The sequence below is a fragment of the Manacus candei genome, unplaced genomic scaffold, assembly GCF_025592945.1.
Source record: "Manacus candei isolate 608988 ecotype Guabito, Panama unplaced genomic scaffold, ASM2559294v1 h1tg000028l, whole genome shotgun sequence".
Classification (NCBI taxonomy): domain Eukaryota; kingdom Metazoa; phylum Chordata; class Aves; order Passeriformes; family Pipridae; genus Manacus; species Manacus candei.
The window spans coordinates 18,910,201-18,936,780 of NW_026138076.1; the positions used below are offsets into that span (position 1 = coordinate 18,910,201).

The 26,580-nt window shown below is 34.3% G+C and overlaps 1 protein-coding gene across 1 annotated transcript in view; it reads left to right on the forward strand.

Moving 5' to 3' along the window:
* The window catches only part of VEGFC (vascular endothelial growth factor C), an 84,990-nt gene extending 59,693 nt beyond the window's left edge, over positions 1-25,297 (forward strand). Inside the window, 7 exon segments of the mRNA XM_051790452.1 lie at positions 7,038-7,189; positions 10,088-10,197; positions 10,456-10,786; positions 15,016-17,910; positions 18,502-18,573; positions 22,060-22,453; positions 24,402-25,297. Of these exon segments, the coding sequence (XP_051646412.1) occupies positions 7,038-7,189; positions 10,088-10,197; positions 10,456-10,786; positions 15,016-15,130 (708 nt within the window). The 3' untranslated portion in view covers positions 15,131-17,910; positions 18,502-18,573; positions 22,060-22,453; positions 24,402-25,297.
* Positions 25,298-26,580: the final 1,283 nt, after the last annotated feature.

Genomic DNA, 26,580 nt, shown 5'->3' on the forward strand with positions numbered 1-26,580 from the left:
TTATCATGAAACTTTTTAGTGCTCTGAGGCTTCTTGAGAGGGAATTAGGAAAAAGGGACATAAAGAAAACAGAAAAAACTACTCATTTTTTTAAATGCATTTTCTGCCTTCATTTCTTATCAATCTGTTTGTCTGAAATGGTATATTTTACCATGAATTTTCAGTCCCAAATTTAAGCTAGTGGTAGACAACTGTACAGCACAGGAATAACGTAACTCAAATAGCTTAGAGAAGGAAAACTACAACACTGACTTTTCTCAAGCCCTGTTGTTTTTCCCATTAATAGGAGAAACTGTTGTCTTAATTTGTTTATTACTTTAAGATGCAATTAATTCCTAAGTTACTTTGAGATACAAATATAATTCTCATGTTAAAACCCAAGAAATATGATCTTTTTTTTTTTACATGTATTGATGAAGTTTAGCCTACTGAAACAAAGGATGATCTAGTCACAGAGAGAGTTGTTCCATGCAACACAGATTTCCTAGTCTTTGAGCACCATGTCAGTTTGGGGTAAATAATATCTTTCTCTTCATCTTTCTGTTCATGTCTATTGAATAAAGTAGGTTTCTACCCAGTAGAAAATGTTTAGTAGTGAGTTTCATTTTGAAGTTCTTGATGTTGTTGGTTATGATACGATGTAGTTCTAGTTAAAGATTTGAGATACTCTGAAAAGGAAAATCTTAAAGGTTTTATCACAAAGAAGAAAGAGGAAATAACATTGTATTATTTTCTTACCTATCCTGAAAAAACAGGGGATTTAATCTCTGAGTTTTCTATCTTGCTTCTGCTTTCCAGTTTTGTCTTGTCCTTGACAGAATGCAGTTTAGAAAAACTCTTAATAAAGGAAGAGACCTATAGCTATATCTCTTCATCTGTCACCATCTCAAATAGTTTTAAAATTATGTGACCACAGCTTACCCTATATTAGATGAGAATTAGGAAGAAAAAAACTATTGGATTCAAGACCTTCTGTGGAATTCAGGTACCCTTCACGTCTATTTTCACTACTGTTTCTCTATTATTTCCTGAATGAAATGGGAACAAATGATTACTAACCAGGAATCTTTTTTTCATAATTCACTATTTTTTAGCTTTATTTTTGGTGCACAAACTTCATAAGATAACTTCATAATGTTCACCCTGCAGAAAAAGTGCTTAATGGGAAATTAATTTTTCAGCTGGAGGTCTTACTGTGAGGGCAAGCTCTAGCATTAGTTCCAGACATTAAAGTATAAAGAAGGCTGATATCAGCTTTCATCAAAATTAATTAAAAATAAAAGAACTAAGCATAGAAATTATTTTTATAGAGGGCAAATCATTGATTGCTAGGAGGATGGACCAGGTCAGATGTTCCCAGATTGCCTTGTGGAACACTCTGGTGGTCCAGAGAGAGGTCGATAGTTTAGTTCAGGCTGTGTTCCTCCTTTCTAGCTACTTAATTTTATTGAGAAAAAAATAGAAAAGTATTCTGCTTTGCTTTTAATACCATCTTTTTTCCCACAAAAACTGTTTCTGTAGTTGCTAAGGGATGTTTATACAACCATGATTGAGATATGAGATAGTTTCTTAATTAAGATATAGTATAAAGTCTACAAAAACTTTTGAGGACCCTCTAGGCTAATTCATAAAATCCAGTAGACCTTCTCTATCTGCGACACTGCAAAACTCCAGTTTGTAAGTGGTGGCTTGTCTAGTAGAGGTCTATGGGGAATGTTTTTCTTTTGGTTTGTGGTGTAGTTGTGTTGGTTTTTTTCTCTCAAGCAGCTGTTCTCTGTTTCCACAACAAGAATAATTCAAAAATTGGAACTACCTGGTGCAGCAACAGCCTGTCCCTCAGCTGCACTTTTTTTATGCCCCACCTATAGCCACTTGTTTATAGGTTGAAGGGAAGCAGGGAGCAGATGTCAAAGAGCTGTCTCACTCCATTCTCCCTCTTGGCTGGCAGGGTGACAGTTTTTTGACTTCTTTCAGATCATTTGTTGTAAAGGTCCTAAATCTTCTTGTTTCATGATTACAGTAATAATCCCTCAAAGGAAAACATCTATCCAAGCAGTTCGAAATTAGATTTAGTGGAGCTTTTCTCACAGGAGACAAGTTAACACCTTGAAATTGTTGGCCATGTTTGAGATCTACATGGTGTTCCTTTTCAAAATTTAGATATGCGTATGTCACAAGACTTTTCAGTTGTTTTGAGCGTTACTATTTATACCTTTTCCCATGCATTTTTCTGTGTAAGACTGATTATTGAAATTATATAGTAGGTACTATTAATAGTGGGAGATATGTAAGTTCCAAATGGTGTTTTTTGTAGAAATTTCTGGAAGAAAAAAAAAAAGGATTAAAAAAACCCAAACAAGCATATTAAATAAGTATTAAATTTATTACATTAGATAAGTTAGCTGTTGTTGTATCATACATAAGCCTTGAAGTACTGTCTTTCAAGAAAGTTAGACAGTAAAATAAAGATGATGTACCATCTCTCAAATAGTTCATTTTCATTCTTTTCAGTATAGAGATGTTTAGTTTTGAAATCAGTCTTATATCCTTACCTTAAAAATCTCTCCAGATACATTGTACTCTGTTACACTGGTTATATTTGGCTGGCCTTACTGACACTTAAGGAAGTGCAAAGATCACAAGTGATGGAAACTTAAACTCAATCAATTTAAGGGAAACTTGCCAAAATAAACTGACATCCATCAGAACATAGTGTAGTTAATGTAAGTCTTGGGAAAAAAAAAAAAAGAATATTCTATATTTGAAAAGTATCTAGAATGATAACCTTCCCTTATCCTGGTAATAAAGTAACAGTTTTGTATAATTTATATTTTATAAGTCAGTGAGCATAATAATAATTTTAAGTGTGCTGATACAATGGATATTGGCACATATGATGATGGTGCTGAATAAATTAATTTAACCACTGAAGCAAAGAAATACTTTTTATAACAATAAACAGTTTTTCTGGGAAGTGTAGCACAAAGTCCTTCTAGTCTAAAGAAGAAGCTGTCAATGCAGTGAATCAAAACTACACACCTTTTGGGCCTTTAGTAACCTGGTCTAGTGGAAAGTATCCCTGCCCATGGCAGGGTGGTTGGAACATGTCTATAAGATCCTTTCACTAGTCTGTGATTCCTCCTCCATTGAGGAGGAATACGTGGAAGATTCCTATTTCAGGAGTTCTAATAGCGCTTTTGGTCACACACTCAGAGATTCCTGTCTTCTGTTACATTTTTTCTTTTTTTTTTTCTTTTTTTTTTTAAACTTAAAAGTCATACTAAGTTCTAGGTTGTGCACCAGACTCTTGTCCTACCCTTGTGTCTGTTCTTCACTCCATCTATATAAATGGTTAAAAGAAGAGCACTGCCAGTGTAGGAACTGATAAGAGCCTACTACAGGGTGGTCCATGGGACCACACAGCTCTGGCCTAGAAGCTCTTGCAAGGATCTCTGAAGAAATGACAAGGTGGGAAAGAAGGGGAACTGATGGATTTGGCGTCACAGTAATTGCTGGTTGCAGAATGTCAATGGTCAAGTCTGGCTGGGTGGAGATACCTTTGCCTGGTGTCCTCTTATTGTACTTCTCACCTGAGAACTACATTACAGAGCATGTGCACTGATCTTCAGGGATTTAAAAAAACTGACGTGTAAAAAAATGAAAATCCGGGGGAAAGTGATTTTTTGTGGTATTTTTTTGATAAGTAAAATACATGATAACTTGAAGCTGAACAAAAATCTCATGCAGTGTCAGATCTAGGCACCGAAATGCCATCTTACTGGGAGAGCCTGTTATTGATACACCCACCTATATCTTGTTGGGAAGGAATGAGGGAACCTTCTTGATCCAGAATTAGTGGGGACAAGATGTATGGGTGCCAGAATGCTAAAAGTCATGCTAAGGATCCCAAGAAGAGGGAAGGGAAATCAAGCTCTGTGTGCTGGCTGAAAGGGAAGCTTCATTTAGGCTTAAATGAGGGAAGGTTGTCATGAAGAATTATCAAATTGTATGAAGACCTAAGGAGACAAGGGCCGAACACAGTACTTTGAAGAGAAATATTAAAAACATTGAGAAAGACTGGAAGATCTTTCATCTGACTTTCTGCGGTCAGATGGCTGAATGGCAGGAGTTGAATTCTTATGAAATTCACTAACTATTTATGGTTTTTACCTGTTCTTCAGTTATGCAGATCTTCCAATAGTATGTGTTATACACTGAGATTAACTGTTACTGAGTCATATTTATGATTATTAGCTTCTGTGGAGCAGTTAGGACAGAGCTTTGTGATTTTGTGTGGTTTCTTTTTTTTTTTTCTTAGATACAATACTCTTTAGTTATGTGATCACATATTGTTTCTGTTCTGCTTTCCCCTGGTTTCCTGATAATGAAGTGTTGGTAGCAAAAAGGTACAGAACAGCATGGGCAAATTGAGTCTATTTTTTTTCTTCTGAGTATTTGTCTTAACTCAAGCAATACTCATTTAAGGTACTTTAATTTGCTGTTTAATGTACCATAATTACTAACATTTCTCTGAAGACTGCAGGCAATAAAACCTCTCCACTTTGAAAAACTGCCCTAATCCCTAATATTATCAGATGTCATGTTCTTCTGGAAACTGAAACTCATTCTTTGTAGTCTTTCCTGAATGTCTATCTTCAGGCATTGATATCTGCGAGAAATGTCTTTTCCCTTTTGCCTGTACTGTGAATTAGTTGGATTTTTACTATAATTTGAAGTTGAAAAGGAAGAGAAGATTTAGACCCCTAAGAATGCAGTAAAACCAGATGGTTTTGAATGAGGGATCAGCCAGAAATATAAGCCATTTGATCTCCAAGAAGAGTTACCCATTTGGGCAATGTGGGCACCAGCAATAGTAGCCCTAGCCAACAATGTTACCAGAAAAGAAGAGTGGAGAACCAGCCTCATGCATAGATGTTATCCTGAATTTTTCACAGAAATATCATTTCTAGGTATTGACATTTGGCTGTTACATGTTGCCAACATGCCCTATAGCGACAGCAGATTTTGAGCTTATTATTCTATTGGATGAGGAAGATAAGCAAAAAATAATTTAGATGTTAACGAAACCAGAAAGCATTGCACATAGTGAGGTTTTACCTAAATTGAAGATTCAAACACAGCTTATGCATACTGAGAGTTATTCACTTACACTTAAACAGCTTCATTGAATTTAGAGATGCTGCTATCTCAACTGAAAGCAGAATATAGATTTTCTGTAGAAAGCATCTTATTTTCAAATGCCAGAGATTATTTTAACTGAATTATTTTTAGTATTAAATACATTTTCTGTAATAGACTACTTTTCAAGAGTTTATTTCTTTTGAAATATCTTCTTGATAGATTTTCATTATCAGAAGAGGAAAATATCTCTTTTCTCCAGTATGCATCAGATTACAGTATCCCAATAGCACGTGCAGACAAAAGTGTCAGAAGAACAAACCAATGATTCCAACCCCAGTATTTCACTTCCAGCCTTTTCATTAATAAAAATAAATGTGTTTTCCATTCTTTTTCAAAATGCTAGTTTATGTATTGTCTTAAGCACTTTACGAAAGTCAGGACTAGAAATGGGATAGTATATATAATGTATATATAAATAAATGTATATATAAAAAACTATTAAGAGAATTTAGTTGAACAAACTGAAGCTTGTTCAATCAGGTCAGGGAAGCTAGTCTGCCTTTAGTAGTTTAACTAGACCTTTTTCTCATTGCACCACTGAGGTGTTGATGGGAATAGTTGTTAGCAATATTCGTCTGTAAACTGATACCTTTCACAGGTGAAATGGAAGGATAAATGTAAATTAAGACAATTCGTGTTCGCCATCATGTCCACTCACAATTGATAGGTTTCAGCTGTTTTTCCGAAATTTCTCCCAGTGATTACTGAAGCTGAACAGAACAGCTGGACAGGGACCTACCTCTTCTAGGTAGGTTGGAAGTGTAGCAATAGTCCTATGTTGCCATCTCCAGTGGTCTGAAGTCTGCTGTGCCTTGCAGCATGGCAAACTGATCTACTGCAAGAACAGAGGCAGAACAGAACATCCTCTTTTTTTTTTTTTTTAGCTGCAGTTTGGTCCATTTAAAGACTCATGCTTATTTTATATTCTAAGATTTATCAGTTCTTCCTATAGTGGGTTTTTATTTCAGCTTAAGAAAAGCAAGTTCATACTTTTCAGGAGACTATTGATAGTTGAGTCTTACACTGAAACCTACTCAATTTGAGAAAGTAGATATCCTGAATTGAAAACTGTAATGAGTCTCAGTGTTCGTCTGTTATCATATGTACAGTTTACCACAAGGTGTTACTGAAGTTGTCTTTTTACCAATTGAAATGTATTTCCCACTAAAATTAGGATTTTATGAATTCTCATACATGATTATTTTATCAATAGTGGTTATTTCTTAATACCTTGAAAACAAATTAATAGTTCAAGATATATTCCATTATGGTAGGCATATAATTTGCAATGATACAAATACTAAAAAAATTAAAAAAATACAGTATGCTGCAGTTCTATAGTTATTGAACCAAAAATGGTTTTATCTAAGTCAAATATATTCCTTTTTTACACAAGCTCTTATAATTGTATAATTGATGTATTAGGTTGTAACTTACCCACTTTTTTATATTATTTTTGGTTTTCAGCTTTTTGAAGCACTTTCCAAATGTTTTACTTTGGATTTTTTTTAAAAGACTGCCATTTTTGAAATCATCTCCTAGAAAAATGAGTTCTTTTTACGTTTTACACTTTTATGTTAAATATTATAGTAAACAATCAGGCACGTAAGAGAGTTTAATCCTAAAAATGTTTATTGTCATGCCATAACTATTGTATTAATTTTGCACGTAATAATTATTTAGCAGTATAATTGAATGTGCCACTGAATGGTGGAAGAGAGCAGAAAAATGAACTTAATTTCCGTATAAGTTTTTTGGTATGTGCTTACATTAGTTTTAGTTGGACCATTACAGATCTATATAAAAAGTTTTTTGCTTTACTCTCCCTTTTGCAGTTGTTTGAGATCACAGTGCCTCTTTCTCATGGCCCCAAACCCGTAACCGTGAGTTTTGCCAATCACACATCCTGCCGATGCATGTCCAAGCTGGATGTTTACAGACAAGTTCATTCTATCATAAGACGTTCCTTGCCAGCAACACAAACTCAGTAAGTATGAGACTTGTCTTCCCTTTCACATTATGAGCAAGCCTATATAATTAGATTATAAACAGTGCTGGAAGTTTTTATAGTTATGATAAGTGAACTACACAGTAGTAGTAGCAGAATGCATTGTGCAAGGGAGCTACCATATTTTACATTAAGAAAAGGTTTCTAAATTAGCATTACCTTTTTATCCAGGAGATAAACTAGAGTGAGATAATTTAAAAATCAATAATAATGTTGTTTGTGGGAGTTGTTTGATGGAAAGAGGTGCAATCCAAGACAAACTAATACTAGGTCAGAATATATACAGGCTTTCTCTACTGTTCAGTACTCTCTCTATGTTTAGAATCTATGGCTTTGTACAATAAAACAGAAAAAAAACCATAAAATACTAAGTTGAGTGCTTCTAGATTCTAGAAAGGAAAGACATTTGCATGTTCCTGGTGGGTTCCTGGATGGGTTTCAGAATCCCATTAGTGTTTTTTAATTTGTAGTGAAGTATTTCTTTTCAACTTATTATTTTTTTCCTTAACATTTTGATTTATAGGTTTGAATGCTAGTGAAGCTATTATTAAGCCAAAACTTGGAAATTTACTCTCTTGTCGCAGTGGGAGATCTGCATGTGTGCATGTATTTATGTACATGCTCATTTTAACAGAAAAATATAAATTACTTTCTTATGTATTACTGCAAAGAAAAGCCTAAGAGTAAAGTCTCTGGTTTTAGGGTAGTAACCCTTGGGATTTAATAAGAATTCAAGGCTGGATTATACCAAGATGCACAGGCATATCATAGAAAGAAGAGAGAGACCACATGTAAAGTATAATACAAATAGTTTATATTTTTTATATAAAATATGTTTTCTGCATGACTTTATCCTGAGAATTAAGGTCTAGGTCTTTGCCTGTTCTCCCACTTTTTTCCTTTCTTTCCCCCCTTCTAAAAACTAATAGCTGTTTCTATGTACTTGTGGAATGGAGGCATGTCAGTTGGTATTAGTCAGTGTTTCAGAATACATCCTGGATTAATGGTATTTTAAGTAGTACTCTACTCCATTTATATGGAATGTCATCAAGACATGTACCTGAGTTACAAAATTGTCACCCTATTTTAGAAGTTTAGTGATTAGAGGTAGAGCGGAACAGAGAGAACTTCAAGATACATAATTCAGATCAAGTCTCTACAATTACCTCTTTGTCTCAAGACTTTTTTTTTTTCAGTTGAGTGGACAACAATACAAAAAGAGGTGATGACATTTTCTGCAAAGTGGTTTTGCATCTGATTTTTTTTTTCTAGCCTTCCTGAACTTTTCTAAAATGTCATTTTAAATTTTCAGCCAATTGTCTGTACTAGAAACCAGAGTAGAACTTGTAAACAAGCAGCTCCATTCCTTTTGCTGGGTGTCTCCAACCCTGATACTGAAATTCATTTAATTCTGTTCAAGTTCTGGTAATTTGGGCTTTGTATCAACGTTGCTCATGAATTTACATGCGCTTGGTGTTTTCTTCATACTGTCACCTTGGTTTCCTTCTCTAATTAGTTTTAAACACTCCCAGCTAGAGCCAGGCTGCTCCAGGTGTGAGTGTGGGGTTTTTTTTTCTTTAATTTTATTTTTTTTAACAGAATAGAGTAATATGTCTGTAAATTATCTTTACTATTTCTCGAGCAGAATCAGGAGGCAGGCTAAAGGAAACGTGCCAAGTGAGGGAGCAAGAGTGAGAACACTAGTGGAATGAAATCAGAAAACACCAGTTTCATAAAACATGAGGCGATGCAGGGTGATGTTAAATTACAGCAGCCTTTACAATCAGAGTGGTTTAATGTGTTGGAGGGGAGTGGTGTACTTGAATGATGGTCACAGAATGTCCCAGCACCTGCATTTTTGAATGTGTGAGTAATGGTGCTCAGGGGAAAGAAAAGTGCATCAAATGTGTAATATATGTGTTGCTTTAACAGATTAGGAGGATTTTAGAAATACTACAGAAACAATGAATAAATGACACAGCTTGGATACATGAGGTGTATCAAAGTTGTAATGTCAGCTCTGATGATAAAGAAATTGCAAGCAAGGAAGATGGGATAATACACATAAACATTCTATCTGTGGCTCACCCACTAGCTCAGTTCACTCAGTCTTTAAAAAGGCAAGAGCTGCTGCTTGAATTTTTTGCTTTTTTTGGGTATAATTACCTTGGCTGCAAATTTGGGTATAATTACCTTGGCTGTAGCAGATAAAGAGCAGAGAGAAAGAGTTAACTTCTGTATTGTCTTTTATTTCCAAAGTGAAGAGCCATCACCGCTGACGTTCATATCTTTAGGTTCAAGAAACCTGTCCAGAATTTGAGTGATTAATGAGAAAGTGTCAGTTAATGACACATAACTTTCACATAAAGGGGAAAAGAATCTGATAAACTGATTGTATTTTTTAAATCAAAGCTTTGTCTACAGCATTCATTCAGAAACTATTATCTACTGTCTTTTGACATCTTATGTGTAAAAACATTTTTGAACCTCAAAAAGCAACATAAAAAATGTTGTGATCACTATACAGTATTTGGCATATTTTTAATATTTTTTTATTTTCTAGATGAGGTTTATATTCCAGGATTAGATCTGTTTCCAAACTACATTAGCAAAGTACAAATATCAGCTTCTAGAAGTTATAGCTGAAACTTGAAATGTGAGCTGGTTTCTTCAACAAATGGTTGGAGATCCCTGTATTGGGGAGGACCTTAAATAGTAACAGATTTGATAGGAGTAAAAAATAAGACTATTAATGAGGTGACACTCTTAGAAAGATATTTTTAGTGGAGAGGAAGTAAGGCAGTCAACACCTAGAAACTATTCTTTTTCCTTTTGAATTCTTACGGTAGTAAATGAACAGCATATTTAATTTCACAGGTGTCATGTGGCAAACAAAACTTGTCCAAAAAATCATATTTGGAATAATCAAATTTGCAGATGTTTGTCGCAGCATGATTTTGGTTTCTCTTCTCACCTTGGAGATTCTGGTAAGCACTTTTTCTTATAAGACTGAATGTAGCTCTACATTTTGATTCAACTAAAGGAGAAATTAAAAACAAGAAGTAATTAGTTGTGTCTTTTTCTGTATTGATAATATTACTCTGTATTGCCTGTCTTTTGACATGTACTTGTTCTTGAAACATCTTAAAAGGTATGGATTTGCTGTCATTTCTTCATATAAAACTGGGTGGAGTGGGTAGACACAAAATTCTGGTAATAGTGCAACTTCTCTGCTATATTTCTAGATACATCTGAAGGATTCCATATTTGTGGACCAAACAAAGAGCTGGATGAAGAAACCTGTCAATGTGTCTGCAAAGGAGGCATGAGGCCCTCAAGCTGTGGACCTCACAAAGAATTAGACAGATCATCATGTCAGTGTATGTGCAAAAACAAACTTATCCCCGCTTCCTGTGGGCCCAATAAGGAATTTGATGAAGAAAAGTGCCAGTGTCTATGTAAAAAGACCTGTCCTAAACATCAACCTCTAAACCCTGCAAAATGCATCTGTGAATGTATAGAATCTCCCAATAAATGCTTCTTAAAAGGAAAAAGGTTCCACCACCAGACATGCAGGTAAAAACAGTCTTTAGTTCTTTCATTGTGTTTAAGGCATAAAATTCTGCGTTGTGACATTAGCTGGCTGTTGAATTGCTTTGTAGTCTTAAGTAAACAGTAAGCCTGTCTTCAGTTCAGTTTTATCTTCTGTGACTTTTATAAACTCTTAATAGGTAACTATTAGGCATAATAAGTATTCTAAAGCATAGTTTCTTGTACTCTTGCTACTACTACAGCATGTGATTTTTTTTTTTCTTTTCAGAAAAACTAAGTCTAAGCTTAATTTTTCAAGCTCCCTGTCTTCTAAATCCCACTCTATTTTTCCCAAGAACCGAATATTGCAATTTAAGTAACTCAAATATTCATATAACTCAAATATTCCTAGTTAGATTTCAGGCCTTAGTTCTGGAGATACCATCATTCATTTTCGCTTCATAAATTTTGGAATCACCCAGCTCTGGGTGATTTCTGTGAAAAGTGGACATATGTAACTATAAAAGAGACTGCCTGCATCCATCATTTAAAATGAGATTTAGTCAGGAAGAAAACTGCAATTTCTTTATATATCATAGGACTTTTTCCTTCCATGACTGTTACACCCATAACATTAGCAGTCTATATAAAAATGAGGATGACTTTAGGTTCTGAGAAACAAAAGTGTTATTTCTTCTTTGTATATTACGTGACGAAAGTTATCATGTAAAGTCAGTTCTCTTGTAAATTTCTTAAAGCAGAAACAATGCAGTTTGGAGCAGAAAGATCACTTATTTTTTAAAAAGGGTGAATTATTTCTATCATATCAATGACAAATAACTTTTAAGGCACTGGAAATGGAAAATTGCAAATTGGGACATTTAAATGTATAGCAATATGTTGCTTATCAAAAAATCTGTAATTTTTAATATAACATGTAATTAGTTGGAGTAAATATATTGCCACATATACATTAGTTCATCTTAATGAAAAAAATGTCTATTATTAGGAATGACACGTGTTGAAGTCACTAAAATAGGGGAAAATATTAATAGTAATGGGCATTACCTGTTTTTCTACGTTTGGCCTTTTGACTGAAATATTAGAGTTGTTAAACATCAGAAATTATTTCTTCTCTATCATTCAACTCATATAATTTCAATTTTATGTTTGCAGAGGAAAAGAAGCCAATCTGATTACATAAGCTTTACATATTGCAAAGCCTTGGCACTACTCTAGTGTGCACTTCCAGCAACAAATATAAACCACGTGCACTTTAAAAGAACATTCATAACTGGAGAAGTCAGGCACTTAAAAAGCTAAGAAATGCCATAAGAAATATGTATTTCTTTTAAAGACTTAGTATTTGAAAGAGGAAATTGAGTTCAACTTTTCTCTGTTATGTTGTGATTGAATATAATACAGTTTGAATCGCTTTCTCACTTCTGAGGACAGTGTGATATAGGATGCTTTTAGCTGTTTCTCTTTTCTAAGCAGTTTGTGTGCAGAAGGAAATATTTGTATATGGTATTACTCTATACGTCTACAACCAATAGTCCTGTAGAGGTTAGCACTGTCAAGGAAAATAGAAGATGTAATCTCTCCTGCTTAAGAAAGGACTTAGCATAGGTTTCTCACGTTTTGGCTCTGTCCAACACAACCTAAATCAAAAAGGAATAAAAATTCTATAACATCCTGTTTGAAAGATCCCTTGCTGTCCTGAGACCACATAAATAGAGGTACCACTCTATAACTTTGTGCAAGATACCTGAGCCCTAGACATGAGCAGAATCCTGTAGCTGTGGCCTAGACAGCTCCCTGTGGAGAGAAGTGATCCTTGTAACTTCTGGTTTTGAAGCACCAATACTTTTATGCACTGTATCTAAAATCCCTCTGCCTAGGGTTATGCCCTGTTACGGAGAAAAGGAATAAAAAGTCATCTACAAATACAAAAAACAGGATGAAAGATAAAAAGGGGGGGAAAAAAAGCATACTGACTTTAATGCTGATGATACTGATGATGCTCTGGAAGTAGCATTTCTACTTGTTTCATCTGTGTTGTTGTTAAGACTGCCCCAATGACAATTTGGGCATTCTGCAGCAAAAAATCGCAATTACTGACCACAAAGAGAAAGTTGCTGCTGACTTGCCCAGAACTGTGTATAGTGACTGAACATCTGTCTTAGTTCCAGCATGCTCAGATTATCCTCATCAAAGCAGACATCTGTCACATGAAAACGCCCTGTAAACAGCATTCAGCCCAAATCTTTTGAAAGACCAGATCTATTGTTCAGCAGTTTCCTAAGGAAACCACATTTATGTAGTTACAATGACTCTACCACTATTCACCCTGTGCTGTCACCTCAAAAATTTATTTTTGGTCAGTTTTGGTAGGGCCAGATAATTAGGCACTTCAGCTGCAAAGCATTTTAGAGGAGGATAGGGACTTTCTTGTTCAGTTGAGAAGTCCCAAATAAGGATAAGACTGCAGTAACCCGACCTTAACTGCTGCTAGACATAAAATCACATGGGAGAGATGCTATATAGCACTCTCCTCTGTAAGTTGAAGTTCACAAGGAAGCATGAATTCTAAACAAACTGAACTCCTCATACTTAATGACTGTGTGACTGCTTTACATTGTGTACAATCATAGGTGTGTGGAAGAGTTCGGTTTTGCTTCTTTTTCTTCTTATTTCATTTTACTGTCATTCAGTATGTGAAATGGTCTAAACTTGCATGACAGAGATAGGCAAAAAGGTGAGTTCAGTGTTTTATCCATTGCATATCTGTGCATACCTTTTTCCCAGAACAAACCTGCTGCTGGCTGCCTGTTTGCTCACAGTTAGATCCTTTTGCAAACCATTTTGTTGCTTTTTACCACCATTTCCAGACTTTTTGGGGAAAAGATGAATAGAGCTTCGAGAGATTCCCATGAGCTGCTACACTGATTTCAAGTATCTATATTAAGTGGCACAAAATAATGTTTCTCCCTTAATTACAAAGACCACACTGGTGAACTAATCTATGATAAATGACATTGAAAACACTGAACAAGATGTGACTAGTTAATAAATGTCATGTTTACAGTCTTCCTCATTCCTTATTGTTTTCCTCATAGCCAGTTTCATTGGTTGAACTAGCTGGAGTGAATTAATGTAATTGTAATGCAGACCTTATATCATAAACAAATTATTGTGAAGTAGTAACTTGGTATCCAAAGCAAGCATCCAGAATTCTAACTTATCAGCAACTTATTTAAGTACAAGTTTTAAGTATAACTGTGATGAAATTCAAAACATATACTTTTGTCTTTTGACTCGTTGCCAATGTAGGAAAAAACCCCCAGACTTGTACTTTGTCTCCATTATACACCAGAAAGTATTCAGCATTGTTATTGTAGGGTTATTTTAGGTCAAGTTCTTGTTTTAATAGAAAAGTAAAATAGGAAAAGGAAGGGTTCAGGGACAACCACAGATACTATCTTTGTATAAAGTTCTATTTTTCAGTCAAGGAATTGATGGAAGAAAAATTCTGCTACTCCTTAGGTACATGTTATTTGTGGTTCAATGTTCTATTTCTGTCACACTTATTTTAATCAAGTAGGTATGAATTCTGTTCATTTCCAGTAATATTTATCAGAAACATGATAAATAGGCTCTGATTTTTCTTCAGAATGCACACAGATACAATATGAAGTGTAGATACATTCCCACTCAGAGACTGGCTATGGGAATTTGCAGCTTGAAAGGAAGTATGGTCTCATTTTCAAGATCAGAGTCACAGTTTAATATATGTAGACAAATCTCTCAGGCTTATTGCAATAATGAATAAGGTGAGAAACAGTCCTGGGATAGTAGATGATAGATTTGATTATGACGTGATTCTGGATCATCACCTTGAACTTGCAGCATGCAGTAGGTCATAACAAGCCAATTTGAGCACAGAAAAATATCCTATTTTGAAAATTAAATTTAAGGAAACAGTACTCAAGATTAGTGTGACTTCAACCAGGCAGTGTGGTAAAAAATACTCATGTGTATCTGTGACAATAGAATAATTTCTCTTCAGTAGCATTCATTATTCTTTCAGTGTCTTTTGTGAAGAGTAGTCCAACTAAATTAGTGGCAAGAACATAAAAAGAGGTTAAAATATATGTATTTGTAGGAATTAAATATCACATTGAGAAATGGCAATGTAAAGGCACACAGATTTCTACTCCAGGCAAATATAAATGATCATATTATATTAATGTCCACTTTTTTCGTTTCTTTAGCTGTTACAGACCACCGTGTACAGTCCGAACGAAACGCTGTGATGCTGGATTTTACTTTAGTGAAGAAGTGTGCCGCTGTGTACCCACATATTGGAAAAGACCACTTATGAATTAGTGAAGAGATCACTACTTGCTATGTTGGTGTACATTTTTCCATTAGAACAAAAGAAGAACAGAAACTTTGCTAATATTTGGAATTAAATGTTCACCAGAGACCCTGTGGGGCTTTCAGAGACAGACTCATGCTTTTCTCAAGATGTGGAAAGCAAATGTAGAAGATAACTGGGGTTCATGTTTTGTAAAGAACTCAATAAGAACTTATTTTCTGCCAATGACCAAACAGCCTAGGTTCTCCTTCTTGTGATTTTTTTAAGAGATAATGACTATATAATTTATTTCCACTAAAACCATCGTGCAGCATTTCTGTTTATAGCAGTAACAATTGTTAAAGCTCACTGTGATCAATATTTTTATATCATGCAAAGTATGTTTAAAATAAAATGGAAATTGTATTATATAATAGTGAGAATGTTTAATCATCTGGCTGAAAAGGAACTCGGATTCGGCTTTATTTTCAGGGTTTTTAACAGAGGAAAAGGTGATTAGGAGAAAGCACTTTTAGGAAAGGAAGACTACAGACGTTGCCTCATACCTTTTGTGTATGTAATTTGAAATACAAACAGTTATACTGGAATTTTCATGAGCCAGTGATATTTCTGCCTCTAGAATGAAACTAGCAAAGCAAGTACAATTAATAACTAATGAAAACATTGGAGATCCTGTACATTGCTTAAGGATAAGGACTATGTTTAAAGCACAGTAGCAACTACTTGCATTCCAATATATTCACCTTCTCTTGTTAATATTCCTAAGGAATAAGATAAAGTAATGTCTATTCAAGGTTGTTATATGACAGCGGAAATAACAACACTGCGTTTTGTTTAGTATAACAAACTATAGTGTAAATTTTACAGCTAAATCATTCAAAATGCTTTGATGCGCTTTACTCTCTCATATAGCTGGTCAGATATCTTGATCAATGTATGTGTAAGCAAAAATATTTTGAAGGAAAAAAAAGCAATTTATATTCCAATAGGGAGATAAAAGAACTTATACCAGTCTGGTGTGTATTGACATAGTCTCTACATTAAAAAATTCCCTTTTTTTAAGAAAATGTGAAATCGAATATCTGCAATTCTAAAAAGAAGTAAGAAGTAAGATTTTTAACTTGCATGGGAAGAGCAATCTATTCAAAATTAAAATATATCAGAAACTGTTAAAATATGGAAAATTTGTTGGGTGCAGAAGTGGAACAAGCAAAGCTGCAAAGCAAGATTTTTGTGAAAGGAGTAGGCAGATCAGAAAAGATAATTGTATACATCAGTGTTGGTTCTAAGCAGCTGTTCTTAAAAGAGTTATTAATGAAGTAGTATTATATCCTAGAAGGTTGGTTAGGAGAAGTTGTTTTTCTAGGTTCTTGATATTTGGATATCATAGTTCCTTAAAGGAGTGAGAGTTGCTTTGAATTACTCAGTTTTCATCATGGGTTGAGGTAGTCTAACAGGATGAGAAACAGCACTTTCCACTGTATGCCTAGTATGCTCATTGTTCTTCCTCAGAGGATGGCTATTTGTTATCCAAATAAGCTAACAGAGTGAAGTTTAGGCATGCAAATACTGAGGAATGTCCTTGTTACTATATTGCTTCAGGTAGAACTTTGGATGACAATTAACACTGATATACAACTTAAGCTAATATAACAACCCACAATTCCCATTGGTTGGATTTGTAGTCATGCAAATCATCAGTGTCTAAATCAACAATGTCAACATAATAGCAAGAGGCTAACAATCAAACTTCAATTCAGTATTGGTAAAAATCCAGGCATCCATGTCTGTAGGTCAGCTGCTTGAAGGAAGCATAAAATACCTTAAGAAATCAATTAAAGAGCAAACTTCTATGAAGACTCGAGAAGAAATACAGTAGGTAAAGCTCCCAAAATAAGCTTTAAAATTTCTATCCCAGCTCAAACAGAAGAGAGGCAGTGGGGGGAAGAACAAACCAAATCTGGAATGAGGAAACATTGAAAACTTCTGGACATAAGTTATACTAATCACTAAGTAAAACTAAGATTTGGAAAAAGTAAATTCCTGACTTGTAAAAGTTACCACAAATCAAATTTATGTCTGAGCAAAGCGACTAGTTAACCATTCTTAAAGTTATGCAGAAGCGTCCAATAATACATGGAAGCAGTTGATAACATTTTATAATTATCAGGCTTTCCAATTCTGCTTTCTGTGATAATAATGTTTTAAAAATGTCTTTTATACATCATGATTATTAACATTAGTATTGGATACAGACTCCCATTCTGCGTGATAAAATGTGATTCTGTTTATCTCCATAGTGTCACAAAATAATCTGTATAACAGGTCTTCCTTGCATATATTATATAAAGTAGCTGATAGGTCTACACCATTTTCAGTTTTGATGTGTTATTTGATTATGATCTTGAAATTTTCATCTTCACTTTATATCTGAATTTACTGTTCTTAAAATATCTAAAAATAGGCTATACAGCTTAAAAGAAGGTCTAACAAGATAGTCGATAATTCTATATACAAGTTATTCTGCACTAATTCTGAGTAAAAAGCTTTTATTATTATTTATCTAAAAGCCCTGTACCTTGTACAAAACTTACAAGGTGGGTGGGAGAGGAAGAACACATGTAACTGCAGTAAATCACATTTAATGGTAAACAGACTTATGCTTGCATTTCATCAGGAATTTGCAACAGTTTCTGTACTCTTTCAATATTGTACTGTATGGAGACCATAAATTATGCAGAGTAAGCCCTCTCTACCTGTATTACCAGAAGGACATACTATTTACAGTGTGAGTATTGTTAGTCTGCTGACATGTTTGTTTAATTCATGTTGAACAAGTTCATAGTAAATCAGTTCTCTTACTTCTATTTGAAAGACCAGCCTGAAATCTTGCATATGTACTGTATCAACTTGAAAGGCTTAGTGTTAGGGTTGCTTTCAGTATTCTCATTTTCAGTCTTTAGATCTCAGTGACAACTCCAGATGCCCTTGAATTTTAACATCTCTCTCTCTCTGTGTGATTTTTTTTTAAGTATAACCAGATATCACATCTATGCCAAAAGACAGGAATGGAATCATTTATGTAAGCTCATCAAGAGATTATCCTGAGGAGTAGACTATGTTCTTTTAAATATATTTATTTTATATTTCATTTAAGAATTTATTCTTTAAAGATTATGTAATTTATAAAATATTTAATTTTGCATTGTTTGGAGGTACAAAAGGTTGATGTTAAGTAGAAAAGTTTAAAAGTGGTCAATGCAGAATTTTCAGAAATTTTCAATTTAGAAAATACAATATAGTAATAATGAAAGTAATAGTTGATAATTTATTAATTAGCTTCCTTTTGTTCTTTTTCTCTTTTCATTTTGCACTGCAGATAAAACTTCTGAGAAAGAACACAGGACAACCTTCTGATTGAGTGATAAGATAATAAGAACAAGTGGACCAGGTATTTAATTATTTAAAATTAATTAATATTACTAGCTAATAAGAACTAATAAAATTAGACCAGTTTAATACATCTTTAAGACTCTAGATTACATTAGAATTCTTAAAAGCTCTGGATAGATAAAACATTTTTATAAAATACATATCTGGACTCATCTATATTTTCATGTGCAAATGTTGTAATGAAATATGAACAGTAGAAAGCATTAAGAATTCACCAATTTTACAATAAAAGTTTCTAAAATGTCACTAATTTATCATTAAAAAAATTTTATTTTATCTGTAGTCTGAAGCTATGAATCAGGGACCTTACTTCATCTTGAGAATTATTGAAATACGAAGCATAGCACATTCTAGAAGAAAAAAATCTTAAAACACAATGCTTTACTCTTTTGTGTAAGCATTTCTTCTTCTGGAGAAAAACTACAGAAATCTCTATTAATTGTGTATTACCATTTATTCCCTCTTTTTCTGAGCAAGACCCTGTCATGAAAATTACATTTTTTGTATTCAGATATCTCTCCTGAGTAAGGGTACTGTATCCATTCCTGACAGACACTGACCTTTCAGCTGAGTTTCAGCAAATTTTTATCCTTTTTCTACATTTATAATCAGCCATATGTGGTCATTGAACTCTTCCCCTTTGCCCCCTTTCTCAACTTAAATCACTTCTCTTACATTTCTGGACCATATCTCAGTCTCCCCATAAGATTATCTGTGTTTCCCTGTCAGCCTTTCTCACATATAGCTGAATACTATCCCTACTGTCTAAAAGTGCACTCACAACAATGTCCAGCGCAGCATTTTGGAACTAAATTCAGGCTTGCAATTGAGTTTATTTTCACATGTCATTCATACTATGAGAGAAAAAAATCCATGGCTCAAGGGCCAGTAAGGAGACTTTTCAAACATACCACAAAACCCTTGAGTTTTGTGCTCTTCCTTAGCAGAGACATACCCTCCTCCATGCTTTACAGCACTGTGAAGACAGATGAAATGGGGTTACCGGATCCTTCCCAGTGAAATGCCATATCAAACTGTAATTAAGCCTTAAGCATACTCACCATTCACTACTTAAAACTTCCTTATCACTGAAGAATCTGTAAAGAGTAAAATGAAAGGACATATAAAGGAAAAATATACAAGGGATTAGATCCACAATTGACTTTATAGTCATTGTGAGGGGTACCTAAATCCTAGACTTAGACCATAAAAATCCTCATTCATTTGCTCCCAATTCATAGGAGACAATTTCCAAAGTAATTTTCCCTAATCTGAAGATGCACTTCTGCAAATGCCTATAAAGCAGCATATGCCTCAACTCCATCAAGATATGTGAACTGATGACTTCTCTATTTTACCTGTGAAGTAAAATTCAGTAGGTATTCAGAATGTTCTGACAGCTTTATGCCCAAAAGCCATGGAAAATGTTCCCTCCCTTCTGTTTAAATTATTATACTTTCAGGTCAGAAATTGAGAACCTAATATGCTAAACTGTTGTTGTTGATTTTAAAACGGAATACCGAGATTCTGGTACTATTTTTTTGATTATCATGTTCTTGTAGTAAGCCAGCAGATGTTAGAGAAGGGACTGAATTGTCCTGGATGGTATCACCTGCTTTAAGTTGGTAGTTCCGGAGATTTGACAAGTATGAGAATAGATTCATTTCATCTAGTTAATGTGACTGTCTCCCATTTCTCACTTCTGTTGTGCCTCTCTTAGGTGGGATATGACATGCTTTGCTCTCTTTGACTAAGAAAGTCTTACTGTTGGACTAAAGTCAGGGCAAGTTCCAATTTAATATCAGTAGTATAACACATATTCTTCTTTGACTGATTGTGATCACCTCCCTGTTGAGTCCTGCTGGTCACTGGCAGTAAAACTGCCACAAGCCATTGCAGAACTCAGTGGTACAGCTGCCATTATATGGGCATTTTGGCCAATTTACATGATGAACATCTGTCTATCACTAATGTTACAAAAGATGCTTTCTTGAAATTACTTTCATAAGGATTTATACATGCTTATGCAAACCAAGAGCACATATTATTGTAGAGCTTGGTGTGAAAGAATGAAACACTCATATTCATAGTGCTTATCAGCAATACCGTGTCACTGACACCCTACATTCTGGTGGGATGTTTTGAGGTGATGAATGTTTAACTTGTTTCTCCAAATGTGAGAAAAAGGTTAAAAATCTATCACACTTCTCATGACACATTTTGAATACTAAAGAAAATACAGAATTCTAAGGGAAGGGGAAAGGTTTGGAGTCACTAAAGCTAGTAATTCTCTTAGTGGGCTTCGAAAACACTTAACCTGAATTTATGTAAGGTATGAGAGATGTACACATCGACCATGAATCAATTTTACGCCTTATTTGGATTGTTTCTAATTAAGCTGTCTGCTAAATGAGAAAACTTTTAATTTCATATTTTCTTGCAATAAAAAGGCATGATTGCAGCAATCAGATAATGTTCTGCTTGCCTACCTTGAAGACCCAAATGTGCACTGATACTTAAAACTCACATATCAAAATTTATCTTAGCAGAAACAAAAAAAAAATTAAATTTAATTTCCTTTTAAAAACAAAAGAGTTCTGGAATTGATGAGAGCTGATCCATTCTATCTGTAAAGCTTTGAAAGTATGTTCTTTCCATTTTGAGAATGCTAATTTGTGCTTATTACTTGGATTTCATACATTATATTTTGTCTTTACACCAAAGAAAACAATCATTTACCTGAACTGTCATCAACTGAGTAGAAAACATCTTCATAAGCAGAGAAAGTTGCTCAGCTGGATGCTTTCATCTACTGAGATGGACTGTGTATGAGAAAAGCAAAATACCCTTACTGCACTTAAAAAATTGTACCACACTAGCTAATTTCTTTCTTTAGTTAGAATTCTGATGCATTCTGTTTTACTTCCAGATTACACCAATGCATTTCTAACAGACACCTATTTTCCCTCTCATCCCAAAATATAGAAAAAACAATGTTAAACGTATCCTCTAGAGATGCTCAACTACAAATTCAACAGAGAACACTGCAAGGTTTTCATATAACTCCATAAAATCATTGTTCCAGTGCTATTTATATATTTCATACTTTTTCAGCAGACAAAAAAATATATTCAATGACAGATGCATTGAAAAATAAAAACAATAGAAATGGGTTTCTCTTGCATAAGTCTTTTCAGACCAGCATTAGGCTGTTTTCTAAACAGTTCACAAACAGTAGACTGATTCCCACAACAAGGTGCAAACAAGACACAGTCTCTGTTGCACTGCACTGCAAACTTGGATGATAATTAAAAATGCTTGAAGTTCTGCCCAACCAGGTACTAAGGTCTGGTATCAAGCACTAGTGAGATAGGCAGTCTTACAGTATCATACATAATATACAGTTTATATGTAGTCTGATCCCCTACAATATCAACAATACAGCATCTGGCCAACTTTTTGATCTATTTCTGTCCTTTTCCAGCAGCTGCTGTTTCTGGGAGGAACGCCAGTATCTTCACAAGAGCAGAAGAACGGTGTCCTTTCTGGCTATTAGGTTCATGCATCCTTCTACGTGGAATCTCATAACCCCACATCTATACACATCCTGCTAAGAAGCAAAGTTCTTCCATTTTTACAAAGCTCTACAGATAGTTTACCTTTAATGCCTAACTCAAATGCCTGAGTAGTTTCCTACACAATCTCAAATGACTACAAGACAGTACCCACATCCAACAAAATCTGTATCATGGTCCAGAAAGGAGGAATTGTTGTCTTTGAAAGACAAGAGACAGTGAGAAAAACAATGCATAACAATCCTGGATCAGTAGTAGAACCATCTGTTCCCATTCCCCCAAGAGTGCCGGAACTGTAGCTAGGTAAGGCTATTTCTTTTTCCTTCCCATGGCTTTCTGTTGAAATCAATTATTTCAGTCCATTTGTACAGAGAAGTAGGTCTTAGATTCTAACATGCTTTAAATGGGAAGTGGTTCATGGGCAGAATTTAGGTACTAGCATCCAAGTCAAGCAAAAAGATGCTTAATTCCTCTCTTGACCTGTGACTAAAAAATTACATAATTGTGAGAGGTAACCAAGAAGTGTGCTATAGTTTATATTCTTATTTATTGTTTTAAAAAAAAATTAATTTTCCCTTTAAAGTGTAGAATATAACAGTTTTTTCTAAATATTTACAACAGCTGCTAAATTCCTACAGATATATTTAATACAGATATACAGATAACCAAGAAAGCTTGTGTAATATGTCTCTTCAGATATAAATACACGTATAAATACATATATATAAATATATAAATATATAAATATATATATATAGAGAGAGAGGTAATTAGAGTAAAAAATAAATCATATATTTGAATTTGAAGTGAAATCTGGGGGAAAACTCTTGTTTTGAACTCCTTTCTATTTTGCTAGATAAAATACAATTACAGGTAGAAACAAAAATAAGATTGCTGAGAATAGAAGGTGTCTATTTCCAAATATCATAATTTTCTTACAATGAAGATGACAAGATTTTACTGTGAGCAAAGAAATGAGCCCTCTGCTAGCTCTTTGAGATTACCAGTCTTGCTCTGATACTGCAGAAATTTGCAAACCCTTTCAAGTGTGACCCATGATGCACCATCTGCTCAGAACATATTAGGAATGATTTAGAGAAAATGTATGTTTTACCTACAATTATACAGTAGTTAAGAAAACTATACATTTAGCTTTTTGTAAGAAAGTATATTTTATGTAATATTACCTGAAGTTAATTTTATGTAAAATGGTACATCAAGTCTCTCGAGTTCTCTCACCTTTTAGCTTCACCACTTAATTTCTTGCACAATCGCTGTAGAGTGATTTCTCTCCCACCAGTGCCTCTGTAGTCACTGGTTGATTCCCTGTATAAGATAATCACCCACTTCCAAAACTGAGACTGACTGCTGTTTGCTCCACAGCCAGTGTCGTGGCATACAGCCTCTTGTTTATTTCTTCTGCCTTCCATAGTAGTAAGCTGTCATGAAGGCCTGAATATGGCATCACATAATTTCTCTCCTAATAAAGCAGCTCAAACTCAAAATTGAGCCCAGTCATTCAGAACTTCAGATATTGCAGATGTTGCAGGAACTGATATTTAGCAGTTCCTCTAATTTTACTCACCTTCTCTTTCATAAGCTGTGATAATGAAAATATCAATCTTGATAGTGTTCTACATACAACTTCTCCCACTTTGAATTAGTTATTGAGCAGTGGAGATCAAACTCTTAGTTCTGGTCTCTATAGCAATTTTCTAAATTCATGCGGGTGGATGAGATAAAATGCTCTGCTGAATGTGGTTTTTTACCGTTCCAATTTCATTTTAGATACTAGATGCACATTAGTTAAAACTGAAGACTAAAAGTTATGCCACTGGGCATAAAATTCTCATCGAAGTGGCTGAATTATATTATATAGGCATGATTATATAGGGCATAGATAGATTGACAAGAAGTAATTTCATTTCTTTTAAGTAAATGGCAGTTGTACAAATATGATTATTTGATTCCTTGAACACAGACACCTTCACAAACATTTCAAACAGTTTGGCACAGAAAAGAAATTATACCCAGCTGTGGCCAAAAGTGCTTAAGAAAACAAGGTTGTACTAAATCTCAGATGTTTAGCAATTCTGTCGAACTATCCAGAAGAGCCGATTTTATTCATCCTATTTTATTAACTAAGAGACAATATTTTATTACTGACCAGAATACACTAGTAGTACTGAATAGTTAGTAAAATATTAGAAGGTGATTTCTGTGACTAAACATAGCTATTGTCTTGTTTCAGGCACCAAGCATACCTCGACACTTGCAGGCTGTCAGGTATAAATGCAAGGTCTACAGAAGAGCAGTATTCACTTGGACATCTAAGATGCAAATGGATCTCTCTCTCTCTCTCTCTAAGCACTTGGATTGAATACTGAACTTCTACTTCCTCAGTTAATCATTTTTATTACTTGAATTTCTTTTCTTGTTTCTGTCTGAGATGTTTAATTTTTGAATTACATTATTTAGCGAATTTAGATATTACTAAAATTTTACTATGTTCTTATCCTAAGTGGGTTCACTGCATAGTTTTAATATTGTTTTTTCTCCATAGTACTTGCTAAGTTTTCAAATAGTTGAGTAGTCTAAGTAACCACATTCTTCTTTTTATGCATATACAAAGACACCTCTTGTGAGAAAAACTTACTCTAAGACTATTATGTTATAAAACTTTCGTATTAACAACCTTCCCTGCAACTGACTCCAATCTCACAAATGAAAACATTTTGAATAAATTCTATCATTGTCTGTGTCTCCTGTTACACCTGAGGAGGCATTTGATCTCCTGCAGTATGTAGCACTCGCTGTTGTTCTAAAAATTGCCTCTATTGGCTTTTCTGTGTGAACGGTTTCTGAAAATTATGATGGTTGAATTTGTGGTCAAGTCAGTCATTCTAAGAAAGCTCATAAAATCCCCAGAGACTTGCAAAGAACAATCAATCCCTACATCAGGAAGCAAAAAGGAAGTGCCAACCCAGTGGAAATTTATTTATGACATGTTTGAAGTCTATTGAAATAACAAAACACTGGACTTAGCAGTCATACAGGGCATATACAAAGGCAATGGAATTAAATCTTATTTTCAACAAGGGAATGGTATTCAAGTAACTATTAAAAATTAATTTTTTTTTTAAAGTCACTCCCATAAAAGTTAAAAGGAAAAGGTAAATGTGTTCATATAAATTACATTAGGCATCAGTGAGAAACTTTCCTTGAACTACATCCTTGCAGGAAATTGGCTAAATGTAGCCCCTTGGCGCCAAAGAGGTCATGAGCTCTGCGTCAGTGCTAATTCATTTTTTCTGACCACATTGTGTTGGGAGATCCTGATTCCCAGTGCTGAAGTGTAAAACAAGACTTTGAACTCTATGGGATTATGCATGTGATACACCAAACATTAATGAAATCCATTTCCTTAAACCTGTAAGGAGTGTATTTACACAGAAAATGTTCAAATATCATTAATTATTTTCTTTTGCAAAAGTTTCACACAATTTTCCCTTTTGAATTGAAAATTGCATTTGGAATGAAAATACCTAATATAAACAATTTTCTCTTTCATTTTTGTTTGTTTGCTTGTTTCTGAAGATATAACCCAAACTAAAACATTCATAGAGCAAAAATAACCTGTAACTGCCTTTTGAAATTATTTCAGTGGCAAGCAGATATTCAGCAGAAAAAAAAAAAAGCTAATTCTTATTTACAAGAAGAGTACAAAAATAATCTAATCCAAGTGTGAGCATGATAGAGACCAAAACCACCCAACCAGCAGGTTTTACCTCCAAGTCAAAGTTACATTTAAACCCTAACTTCTGCTAAATAGAGCACAACCTTGAATGTAAGTCCTCAGATGTTGAAAAATATATAGATAAAGATACCTCAATAATTAAACACCATTAAAAATCTGCAAATTGTGTTGTCCAGATAGATCAGTAGACAAGTAAATGCCACAAAGAAAGAATATGGTAAAATATTCTCAAGAGGTTCATCATGCTTACAGCACAAATCCCTCAACAGGCAAACTGCAGCACTCTACTAGCATTGGCTCTGAGTGTACCAAGCTTTAGATTAGATAGCATATGTTGCTATATAAATTAGGGATAATTCTGGAGTGTTTCACTTTGGAGAGATAAGATAATATTCTTTTCACTAAATATGCAACTACTGAGTATGTATAAAAACCGGATAGAAACGGATAGAATTCAGGACACTGTAAACCTGCTTTACAGATTTTCAAAATTTTTCAGATCATCCTTGAAGCTCTTCTGCTTCACCTGCTCCATGCATCGGTGTTCATTATTTGTCTAGCCAGAGCTGTGCTGAACTACTTCTAATCTATGCTCAGTTTCCTCTATAAAAGAGCATGCCACAAGCAGCCCTAAATTAGTTACAAGAGTCAGTTTAGCTCTGTACTGAAGGTA